Source organism: Macadamia integrifolia, chromosome 8, assembly GCF_013358625.1.
Source record: "Macadamia integrifolia cultivar HAES 741 chromosome 8, SCU_Mint_v3, whole genome shotgun sequence".
Taxonomy (NCBI): Eukaryota; Viridiplantae; Streptophyta; class Magnoliopsida; order Proteales; family Proteaceae; genus Macadamia; species Macadamia integrifolia.
The window spans coordinates 10323662-10335584 of record NC_056564.1 but is presented as its reverse complement, the minus strand read 5'-3'; the positions used below and the strand labels follow the sequence as shown (position 1 = coordinate 10335584).

The 11923-nt window shown below is 45.5% G+C and overlaps 1 protein-coding gene across 1 annotated transcript; it reads right to left on the bottom strand.

Annotated features, from left to right (window-relative positions):
• Positions 1 to 1901: 1901 nt before the first annotated feature.
• LOC122086699 (putative B3 domain-containing protein Os03g0621600) lies at positions 1902 to 3966 on the bottom strand. Its single transcript, XM_042655690.1, has 4 exons — positions 3808 to 3966; positions 2465 to 2798; positions 2216 to 2352; positions 1902 to 2093 (listed from the first exon to the last, which is right to left on the bottom strand). The coding sequence occupies exons 1-4, from the start codon at positions 3964 to 3966 to the stop codon at positions 1902 to 1904; spliced, it is 822 nt and encodes a 273-aa protein (XP_042511624.1).
• Positions 3967 to 11923: the final 7957 nt, after the last annotated feature.

Here is an 11923-nt window from a genome sequence, read left to right as displayed (position 1 = left end):
AGCCTGGGGCTGCATACCCCCAGGCCCCAAGTGTTGGGCTACATGCATGTGAGAGGTCGGAGGGAAAATCGTTGGCGAGGATCCAAATCCGATATGTTGCTGCCTCTGTGGATGTATATTCTACATTCAAATCCTTAAGATCTGAATAGATGATGAATCAAGCCGGGGAAAAAAAAGAGCTTTATATATTTTGATGGTAGACCAGTTAACAATAGGAGTAATATCAAGTTTTGATATTTAACTTGCTATTTATACCATTTTGTAAATGTAAAATATAAAATGGTGACTGCACTCTTGACAGGATACAAATCAGAACCCCAGAGAGAGAGTTCAATTTTGTGGAGATAACTGAGTGGCAGTGACCACAGCCTTTTGTAGGATTCATCCCTTCTTATATTGCTCTTTTTTATTTTAACCTGTTAAAGAAAGTCTAAAGAAGCATCCAATTTTCTGGACAGTTTTGTAACCATGAAAGTGATTTGACCTTGTTTTTGGGTGAATTGTGATTTGACTTTATATCATGAGCATACTGATCCATTTTTTTGCCGTGGGAATTACAGCATTAGAAAGCATTGAAGAGCTTGATCCCAGTGCCTGCATGATGAGCCATCTATCTAGAACTGTCTACATGGCAGAGCCATAATCCTATCTCCTTATACTAAATATCCAGAACTATAAAATATCATTATATATATGACAATCACTTTTTAGTTCCAGATACAATGGGAACTCAAATTTTTATGACCTTATGGAAATCTATAGTTCTCCTCCGAGGCCAAGCCAGAACACTGCTACTTCAAGAAAGGCTATGATTGAAACATGCAAACATGTCTTTTAAAATCAGGTTTTTGAATGCATAATAGTCCATTTGTCTATCAATTTTTTCAATAAAATGTAGATTTGTGCAATGGAGACATTCACATCATGTGTGGTCAGCAAATGCAGAGGATTCAGTTGCAAAGAGGCCTACTATGATCCAAGAAAGAGTGTGCTTCAAGGAGCCAGAGCATTCAAGTCTAAAAACCCTTGCTGCATCATCTTATGTGTCCCCCAAATGTTATTTGTTTGTGAGCTCCAATCTTAAATTACTTGAAAGTTTGAGTATGAATAATCCACAATCTCTAGGTTTTCCAGAGTTTGTGTTAGACCAGTAAAGGAAAGGAAACCAAATCTCAAATCCCTTTATCGAGTTTATCTCCACCGAACTCTTCATAAAGCAGAGTTCAAGTATTTATCACTTATACAGAATGTGCAAGGGCATTTTGCCAGCGGATTTCTGACACAACTAGCTAGCCCAATTAGCAATGCTAGATTCTGTTGCTAAAAAGAGGCCAGTGAAGTTCTTGGGAGGAAGTGTTCATTCCACCCACAACAACTAACTAGCCCAATTAGCTGAGGGGCATCCCTAAAACAGAGAGATGCCAAGTATTGGGACTCCTAAGTTTGGAAAGAATGGTGTTTTGAGTCTAGTTTTTATGATTGTCAGATTAAACCATCTGTTGTGATTGTTTAAGAAGCATTTCTTGAAGGTCCCTAAAAACCTTACAATTTGTGGGTAGAGTCAACAAAAGTCTTTATCAGGGGAGGATCTCTTTGAACATTTCAGTAAGAGAAAAAGCCTTAAACTGCTACTACTAAAATCATACAGGATTTCCACCACAATAATAACAACTGAGAAACTGTGTATCGTTCCAATAGCTGTACTTCTTTGAGAGCAGGACTAGTAAGTGCTCTGGTTTCACAATTGTTAGCATAAGTTCACATTTCCACCATTGCAGCAGCCATTGTTGTGGTATGTTAGCATCAAATTAGAGCTGGTGGGCTCTAAATTTTCTGCAGCTACTTGGAAAATATGGACACATGTTGCATCATCATCATCCCCTGTTCCTTCCTGTAAGAACTCAAAAGACGATAGCATCACCATTTACCAGGTTGTTTTCTTTGCAGAAATCATTCCATCCAGTTGTGATCTGCCCACGTCCATCTTTCTTTAAATGCAACCTCATTGGCCACGACCTCCCTTGAGGATTCCAAAGCAATATTCTCTCCTTACCTACAAGGCCAGTCTCTGCTAACAGAGCTTTCGGAAAAGTCTAAAAATCCAAAACCAAGTAGAAGAAGAAGAATAAGACCCTGAATAAGCCTGGAAGATGAAGCAAAATGAAACCAAACCGAAGTGTAGGAGGCAATTTGGAAAGGAACAAAAAAAGCTCACAATCTGATTTCTTAAATTGGGCTTCAAAATTTGGGTGAGATGTGGACGCTCTGTTTCCAGTAAGTGAACTGATTCAAGCCTCCCATTTATTCTAATCTTGTGAACACCTATCTTTTTTTTCTCGACCAATTCTTCCCCTATAAATGAAACATAGCTGAGAAGAGATGCAGATAGAATACAATCTTACGTTCTTGAATGAGGTTTTAAAAATTTCTGAAAAGAAAAATAAAATCCCAAAAAGGAACTCACGAGGCTCAACAACTTCCTTGGTGAATTGGGTCTTGCGTTCTTCTCCTTCATGATCGTTTCTCCTCCTCCACTTGGTTAAAGGAAGCTCTTTTTCGCATGCACTTCTATCGAAAATGGTGACACTGAACTTGGAATCACCTCTGTAAGTGAAAATTAAGAACTCCCCAACTTTCAAAAAATGGAACTTTACAAAACGATTCCAACCCTTCAGGAAAAACCAACCATCCTTGATTTTCTTCACCTTTACACACCAATATGTTCCATTACCACTTCGAAGGTTGAAGTTTCCTGGCAATTTCCCATTGACATGCTCGATGAAATCTCTTGGTATCTTCTGCAAAAGATAAAAATAAAAACCCCCGTTTAGGACCGAATATTTGTTGCAACAACCAAATGGGGAAAAGATAAAATAAACAGAAAAAAGAATTCAAACTTGCATCACACCAGTCACTTTGAGCAGTCACCGAGGAGGACTTTGAAGAATGAAGGATTTATGTTTTGGCGGGTGATGAGGCAAAATATGTCCCCTTCCTTAGCACGGCTGAAGCATGTATGCAAACCTGAATAGGACTGATCCACTACCTTGGCCCTCCATCAGGCTGTGCTGCCACCTCGGCCCTCCATTAGGCCGTGCTTCCACCTCGGCCCTCCATCAGGCCGTGCTGCCATCTCGGCCCTCCATCAGGCTGTGCTACTGGTCACCTCAGCTCGACCAACCTGTCACCTTGGCTCAGCACAGTCAAGTAATGCACCCAGAAACGTGCACACATCCACTCCTACATTCAAGGGACGTGATCCCTGATCATAGGGGCAGGACTCTATCCACTACACGTCATCAGAGGCGTCCACCCCTCTCACGACTTGCACCTCTGAGATCAATGGAGAATATTCCTAGAATATGCCCTGGGACCCAGAATATTCCCTTAGAATCACAATGCTACTCTCCTCAAGGACTCTACGCCTAAACTGGACTCTCCGCAAAAGGCCCTTCTTCTCTCTCCATCAGCAGCCTATAAATACCAAGGTAAGCCTCCATCATGGAGGATCGATCACTCACTCCTTTTACTGGAAAAGCTCTCTTGAGCATCTACTGTGGAAAGATCTGACTTAGGCATCGGAGAGTCCCTCGTCAGGTCAACCCGGCTCTCCCCTGTCATCTCTTCTGTGCAGGTTGGCCAAAGCACCAGGAGCTGCAGGGAAGCTCCTTCGCTAAATTTTATCCGCATCAGATTGGCACCGTCCATGGGAATCAATTACAAAAAGTCACATTGGACCAATGCAATTAAGGAGTGACAAGGTCTTTTCTTTTACGACAACACGAATAAGATCCACCCATGAGTTACCATTTGGACATCCCCCTTCACCACCAATGGCAGAGCAGGAGAATGTCCCAACAGAGACCCCTCCATAAGGACCCCAGCAAACCAGGCCTGATGCGCAACTTGCCCAGGGAGAGGGGGATCAGCGAGAGCAGAACCCTCAACTATCTCGCAATGTCCCATCATCCCGGGTAACTCACCAAAACATGGAAGAGCAGATGCAGAGCCTGCAGCTATAGGTGTTAGCGACAAACACACTGGTGTGGGACTTTATATGTCATTTCCGCTCGGCACTTCCAGTACCACGGACTAGTTTAGCTCAGCCGCCTAGGCCAGTTCCGGGCAGACAACTCAATGATGAATTTCCTGACAACAATGTCACCCCTTAATCAAAAGCAAGGAGGGGGTCGGCCAGAACATCACGTATTGTTCACTCAGTACCACCCCGCTCTCCAACTGAGGCGCACAAGCAAGTCCCGTTCTTGCCCAGAACGGAAGAGCTTGCTGTTCCGCACGTCATTGGAGTCCAGAGACACATGATGCCCATAGATCCCCCCTGGGTAGGAAGACGCCAGCTGTCACCCCAAAGACTCACTAGAGGCGTGCATCCGCATAGAGAAGAACAGCAAGATCAACCCCTTGGGGGTCAGACCTCACCCATCAGGCCGACCAGTGGCGCACCACGGCAAGGCCAAGATCGGCCTAGTGGTCACCAAGGCTGAGAAAGAAGCCCCATAAGAGGTGAAAGGGCACGCCGATCCCAGGATCATCGAGCCGAGGAGAGAGGGGACGACCTGGAGAGCCGCATCCAGTGCATCACTGAGCAAGTAGAAGGAATGCAGAGACAAAGGCACCTGGCCGACATAACTGTAGCTCCGGCCCACAATGCACTATCCAACGAACTAATAGACGCCGAGCTGCCCTCAAATTTCGTGATACCCATCTTCAATGGATATGACGGCATCTCAAATCCCTATGATCATCTGCTGTATTACAGCTCGGCCATAACGGTTCATGGTAGGTTAGACGCCATTCTCTGCTGAGCCTTTATAGCCTCATTAAAAGGAGTAGCGCTGGTATGGATGTAACTTGTGGCCCCGATCCATCCACAGCTATGAAGAGCTAACAAAAGTGTTCCTCACACATTTCCAAGCAAGTATGAAGCAGAAGCAAACTACACAAAACATGATGAACATGAGGCAGGGAGCGAGAGAGACTATAAGAGAGTTCCTTACCCGATTCACCAAGGCGACACTGGAGGTAAAAAACCTAAACCTATAGAAAGGAGTGGCGTATAGCATGTTGTAAAATGGGGTAATGCACCCTGATCTGGTCCAGTCTCTGGCCCTTGACTTGCCTGAAACAATGCCCAAGTTGTTAAGACGATGCAATCAATACATCAACATGGAAGAAATCCTGGCCGCCAGAGAGATAGGTGATCAGTCGAATAAGGAGAAGAAAAGGACTTTGAGGCCTAGGGACGATTCCGTGAGCCAAAGAAGAATAGAATAGATCGGCCTCTTGACACTAATGAACTCGAGCGATATGAACTTGATCGTTCCCGAACAAACCTGCTCTTAGAGATCCAAGAGCACCTCAACCGGTATTACCGATACCACCGAGACCATGGGCATGACACTGAAGACTGCAATTCTCTGAAAAGGGAAATTGATGAGCTCATCAAAGATAGATACCTTAACAAGTATTTGAAGCAAAAATATGAGGGAACTGGCTTGAGCAGAGGAGAGATGATGCAAGGCCGAGTCGAGATAGGACTAAGCCGTCCAAGGAACCAGCCACGGACCGAGCTGACGCTTACGATAACCAACCCGTGGGTCCAGCTATTCTAAAAATCATGGGCGGACCCATGGAGAAATCAATCAGAAAATCCAAAGCCCATGCGCAGTTCGTATGCATCACGGAACAGCCTGCCAAACCCCTTCGAACGGATCCATTCATTACGTTCTCTGACAGAGATCTGTAAGAGTTGAACTGGCCTCATAACGACGCTACCATAGTTCAAATAGTGGTGGCAAACCACCCCTTCCACAGGGTCCTAGTGGACACAGGAGCCTCCGTTGACCTCATGTCGTACGAAGCCTTCACAAAACTAGGGCTTGGCACTGGGACCTTAAAGGTAGCTCCAGGACCCTTGTACGGATTTTCAGGCACACCAGTAGAGCTGGAAGGAGTTGTAGACTTGCCCGTAACCATTGGGCAGGGAGCTCTGATAGCCACTACCATGGTTTCTTTTATGGTTGCCAAGATTGCCTCACCCTACAACGTAATCCTTGGCTGACCTGGTCTCAATGGCCTTGGGGCGATTGTGTCCACTAAGCATATGAAAGTCAAATTCCCCGTTAGAAATGGAGTTAGTGAATGTAAGTCCAGTCAAAAGGAATCCCAGGAATGCTATGCAAACTTCATAAAATCCATTGAGAAACCATGCTCGGGCCTAGCATTTACGGTAGAAATTGTTGATTACTGAGATGAAAACCTCCTGACCCGATCCGAGCCAGTAGAACAGCTGCTTACTATCCCAATCACTGAGGCCAGGAGACACTTTTATTAGTAGACAATTTTATTAGTAGATGCATTGAAATCCCATCGATTGGGTGTTAGTCTTATAGATTTTATATTGTTAGCACCTCAGCTTCCATATCTCAGTTTTTATTCACGGAGCGGATTAGATTCTATTTTGAAGTAATATATTTGTCCCAAGTGCATACCACAGATCAATATACTATGAAGCTTCTCCCAAATATCTGGCTCTTCTAAGGAAACAAAGACCTTAACAACTAAAGCATAGAGATAGGCTACAGCTCGACAGCATCTAAGACCGAGCTACAGCTCGCATCATCTAAGACCGAGGTACAAGCTTGGCTGCATCTAAGCCCGAACCCAGCTTGGCACATCAAGCCCTTACGTATTAAGGCATTCAAGCCCGTGCCCCGGCTAGGCACATCAAGCCCTTATGCATTAAGTCATTCAAGCCCGAGCCCCAGTTCGACACCTCAAGCCCTTACGCACTAAGGCATACAAGGCCGAGCCCCAGCTCTGCACCTCAAGCCCATATGCACTAAGGCATGCAAGCCCAAGCCCCGGCTCAGCACCTTAAGCCCTTATGCACTAAGGCATGCACGCCTGAGCCTTGGCTCGACACCTTAAGCCCTTACGCACTAAGGCATGCAAGCCCGAGCCCCAGCTCGGCACCTTAAGCCCTTACGCACTAAGGCATGCAAGCCCGAGCCCCAGCTCGGCACCTTAAGCCCTTACGCACTAAGGAATGCAAGCCCGAGCCCCAACTCGGCACCTCAAGCCCTTAAGCACTAAGGCATGCAAGCCTGAGCCCAGCTCGGCATGCAGTAAGGCACGTAAACCGAGCACGACTTAGGCACTAAGGCACCCAAGCCCGAGCACGGCTCAACACCTCAAGCCCTTACGCATTAAGGCATTCAAGCCAGAGCATGGCTCAACACTTCAAGACCATACACATTAATTCATATAAGCCCGAGCACGGCTCGATACCTCAATACCTTACGCAATAAAGCATGCAAGCCCCAGCCCCGATTCAGCACCACAAAAGACCTTAACGCAAGGCACATCAAAAGATCGACCCCCAGCTCGGCACCCCTATGGCTAGTCACAGGCTTGGCACCTCAAGAGATCATAAGCTAGACATGGAAGATCAACTCCGAGCTTAGATAGGGAATGGAGCCACACTCAGACAATTATACTGGTCCTTATTCTTCCAAAAGTTACTCATTTTGAGCCAGCTCAAAGTACAAGAAAATAAAGAAAGAAGCACAAGAATGCTGAGAGATGACATCAAAAAAAATTTTTCATTCATAAAAAAAAAATGCAAAAAGCCCTCAAAGTACATCACTCCCGAAGGAGACATCTACATAAAAAAAAAAAAATATATATATATATACAAGGCTAATCTTGAGGGGCTAATCCACGGGCCTAGCTCTTCACTTGGCTATCCTTCGAGTCAGATCACCTCTTCACCAACGTCAACTGAGCTACAGAGCTGCACCAAAGTAGCAGGGACAGGAACACGCTACTCATAGTCCGTCAGATTGTAGCCTGGCATCTTACTTGGGATGAACCGGATGGCATCGTTTGAGTTGACCTGAAACGAAGCAATGTTAATGTCAACCAACTTCTGACAAGCCTAGGGGTTCACCACCTCTTTGACCTCCAACTCGGCCCGATGTTGCCTTTCTAACTCGCCAACCCTAGCTGCGAGCTCCTCCTCCTTGCGAGCGCCCTGAGTCTTAGACAACTCATCCTAGAGAGCATCATTCTCCTTCATCAAGTTGGTGTTAGCATTGAGCTGCTTAGCAACCTTCGGTTCTAGCTCTCCAGTTATCAATCAGACATCATTGGCACGGACCTCCACAGATTGGGCCATTTTTTTCTCAACCTCCAGTTGACCTGTGATCTTGTACGGTTCCCCATGAAGGCGCTTTGCCTCCTTCGCCTTTGAAAAAGTGACAGCCACGTCCTCAAACCATTGAGCAGCCTTGGCTGAGAAAGTGAAGCAACGTGTTTTGCATCGAATTAAATGCTCTAGCAGATCGATTCAAACTGTTAGAGCGGGGGGCTGGTGATGAGGAAAAATGTGCCCTTCCTCAGCACGACTGAAGCGTGTATGCAAACCTAAACAGGACTGACCCACTACCTCGACCCTCCATCAGGCCGTGCTGCCACCTCGGCCCTCCATTAAGCCGTGCTGCCACCTCGGCCCTCCATCAGGCCGTGCTGCCACCTAGGCCCTCCATCAGGCTGTGCTGCCACCTCAGCCCTCCATCAGGCCGTGCTGCCACCTCGGCCCTCCATTAAGCCGTGCTGCCACCTCGGCCCTCCATCAGGCCGTGCTGCCACCTAGGCCCTCCATCAGGCAGGCCGTGCTGCCACCTCGGCCCTCCATTAGGTCGTGCTTCTCATCAGGCTGTGATGCACCTTGGCCCTCCATCAGGCCGTGCTGCCATCTCGACCCTCCATCAGGCCATGCTAACACCTTGGCCCTCCATCAGGTTGTGCTACCAGCTTGGCCCTCCATCAGGTTGTACTACTAGTCACCTTGGCTTGACTAACCTGTCACCTCGGCTCGACCAACCTGTCACCTCGGCTCGACCAACCTATCACCTCGGCTTGACACAGTTAAGTAATGCACCTAGAAACGTGCACACATCCACTCCTACATTCAAGGGATGTGATCGTTGATCATGGGGTCAGGACTCTATCCACTACACGTCATTAGAGGCGTCCACCCTACTCATGACTTGCACCTCTGAGATCAACGGAGAATATTCCCAGAATATGCCCTAGAACCCGAAATATTCCCAGAATTACAGTGCCACTCCCCTCAAGGACTCTATGTCTAAACTGGACTCTCCACAAACGCCCCTCCTTCTCTCTCCATCAACAGCCTATAAATACCAAGGTAAGCATCCATCATAGAGGAGGGATTGATCACTCACTTCTTCTTTTACTGAAAAATCTCTCTTGAGCATCTGTTGTGGAAAGATCTGACTTAGGCATCGAAGAGTCCCTCGTCGGGTCAGCTCAGCTCTCCCCTGTCATCTCTTCTGTGTAGGTCGGCCAAAGCACCAGGAACTGTAGGGAAGATCTTCCGATCAATTTTTACCGCATCAGCGGGTAATTTTTCTACCCATTTGGAAAAAATTGAATTTGAATTCCTATTCTATAAAGAGTAGTTAGAGAGAAGGTGAAGAAGAAGAAGAAGAAGAAGAAGAAGAAGAAGAAGGCAAAGAAGGTTAATGCTTCCTCAGGCTCTACAATTAAACAAAAAAGAGAGTGAAGAAACTGAGCCACCCAACCAACCAACGAAAGGCCAACCTTGATGAAGCCTGAATCAGGGACTGAGAAAATTATGAACCAATAAGCCTTCTCTATATTCCCAATTTCCTCTTGGGGATTTCAAAAGAGGAGAGGATGATGGTAGTGTGCCTCAAACGTAGCTAAACAACGTAAGCATCTGAACTCTGAACTAATCCAAAAAATGATAGATAAAGTACGTGGAAAGTCTGAACCATAAAAAAATCCCAAATCCAAGAGTATAAGTAGAAGCAGGCCTAGAAAAACCAATCTATACTCTATAGTGGCTGGCATTTACACAACAAAGGAACATAAATGCATTATTGTAGGGGCGTCTACACAAGCTGGTGGCCAGAATCAAACGACTACTGTTGTTACTATTTTGACCACCTTTGGGTTAACCTCCATCGGTCCAGAAGATTGTTATGACTTGTGAAACACATATGTGGCTTCTTAGGGCCCATTTGATAATGTTTCTGCCGTTTCTGTTTCAAGAAATGACAGAAACATAAATTTTCATTTCTAGAAACAAAAACGGAATTGAAGGTGTTTGATAAGTCATGTTTCTAGAAGTCGATAGTAACCAGCGAAAGAATGGCCAAGAGTCGTTTCCAGAAACAGCGAAACAAGTTTCTTGGGTCATTTCTTGAACCATAAATAGGTAGAAATTTCAATATCTATCTCTGAAAACAAGTGAAATGAAACAATTTTACCAAATGCTTTTTGTTCAATTCACTACTTATTTCAAAAACATAAATAAGAATTTATATTGATTTATGGTTCAAGAAATAGAAATGACGAAACATGTTCTACTTGTTTCGGCGTATTTGGAAATAGACTTATGGACCTTTCTTTCCCCCAAACCCGACATTATTCCCTCCACACCGATGTCTGAGCATTCGATGCCCATTGAATTAGACATTTCTCGACGAACTTGAGGGAGTCGATCGGAGCTGAGCGGAGGAATCAACGTTGAGGGCTTCAAGGTAGAAAAGTTTCTCATGGAAGAGGACACCAAAATCGATGGCAGACCCTGGGTTGAAGGGGAGAGGAGCGAAAAAGTAGAGCCTCAGGAATCGACTTTTGGCAATATGTTTCAGGAGCAACCGATGGCTTCGGCTTTAACTTTGGCTTCATCAGTTGTGACTACGGCATCATCGACGGTACCGAAGAAGTCAACTTCAGTGATGGCTCTAGCTGCAGCTCCATTGAAGGGGAAGCATTACAGAGGAGTAAGACAATAGCCATTCTACCAAAAAAAAAAAAAGACAACGGCCATGGGGGAAAATTACGATGGAGATCAGAGATCTGGCGAACAACGGCGCTAGAGTTTGGCTTGGTACGTTCGAGATTGCTAAGGAATCTCCTATGCCAATTTGTAAGAACTAGGGCAGAATCTATTTTCTTTTTTTTTTTTCAAAAACTTCTTTGATTTATGGATCATATAAAGGGAGAGATGATGATACATACTGGCCAAGCTCTCACAAGTATGAAGTCATGAGGGTTTGGCAAAGAAGCTCATCGATGAGAACCTCCGTGAAGGTTTCGTGACTTTGAGAGAAGTCAACCGTGCGGCCCTCTCTGGGGTATTCTCCAAGACTCTTCGTCAGCTTGAAGCTACCATGTCGAGGCAGCAGGAGCACCGGCCTATCATCAATGGTGATGGTGAGGTAAGATCTAGGCAACTTCGTCACCGAAGAAATAGGGTCTTAGGAGCTATTCGGTCATTCTGAGAGGGTGCAAGGAACATGTTGTTCGTTGATGGTGTTGATGGTGGTGGTGGTTCAACTGAGAAGTGGGGCAGCGGAGCTGTTTTGGTTGGCTTGGAAGATGGGGGATTATGGATGTGTGGAGAAGGCGGAGTGGAGGTGGGGGACGGCATCGAAATTGGCCAGGCTGGCTTCTACGATAGAGAAATGTTTCAAGAAACAAGAGGTTTATCAAACACCCAAAATTCCGTTTTTGTTCCCAGAAATAGAAATTTCTGTTTCTGCCGCTTTTTGAAATAGAAACGGAAAAAACGTTATCAAAAGGGGCCTTAGCTTTCTTTGGTTTTTAGTTGTTGTTGAGAACTTAGATGGGACTTGGGAGAGCATTGAGCAGGATCCAGGAGTTGGAGGTCTCAGACTCTCGAGGCTCAGGAACTGGCCAGTGGCCATAACTTAAGTCCCTTATAAGTTAGAAGGCCTTATATGCATTAAATTACTACTGAAATTAATATTTCCCCTCACATTGGAATGGCCTGTTTAGTCCAAAGATGACACTGGGAAATATATGGATTGCCAATGTCTGA

Coding starts and splice junctions, on each gene's coding strand:
- LOC122086699 (XM_042655690.1), bottom strand. CDS start 3,966: ATGGGACATTGCGAGATAGTTGAGGGTTCTGCTCTCGCTGATCCCCCT. Junction 2,353..2,464: donor CAAGGAAGTTGTTGAGCCTC/GTGAGTTCCTTT, acceptor TTTCATTTATAG/GGGAAGAATTGGTCGAGAAA. Junction 2,094..2,215: donor CCAATTTAAGAAATCAGATT/GTGAGCTTTTTT, acceptor TTGGATTTTTAG/ACTTTTCCGAAAGCTCTGTT.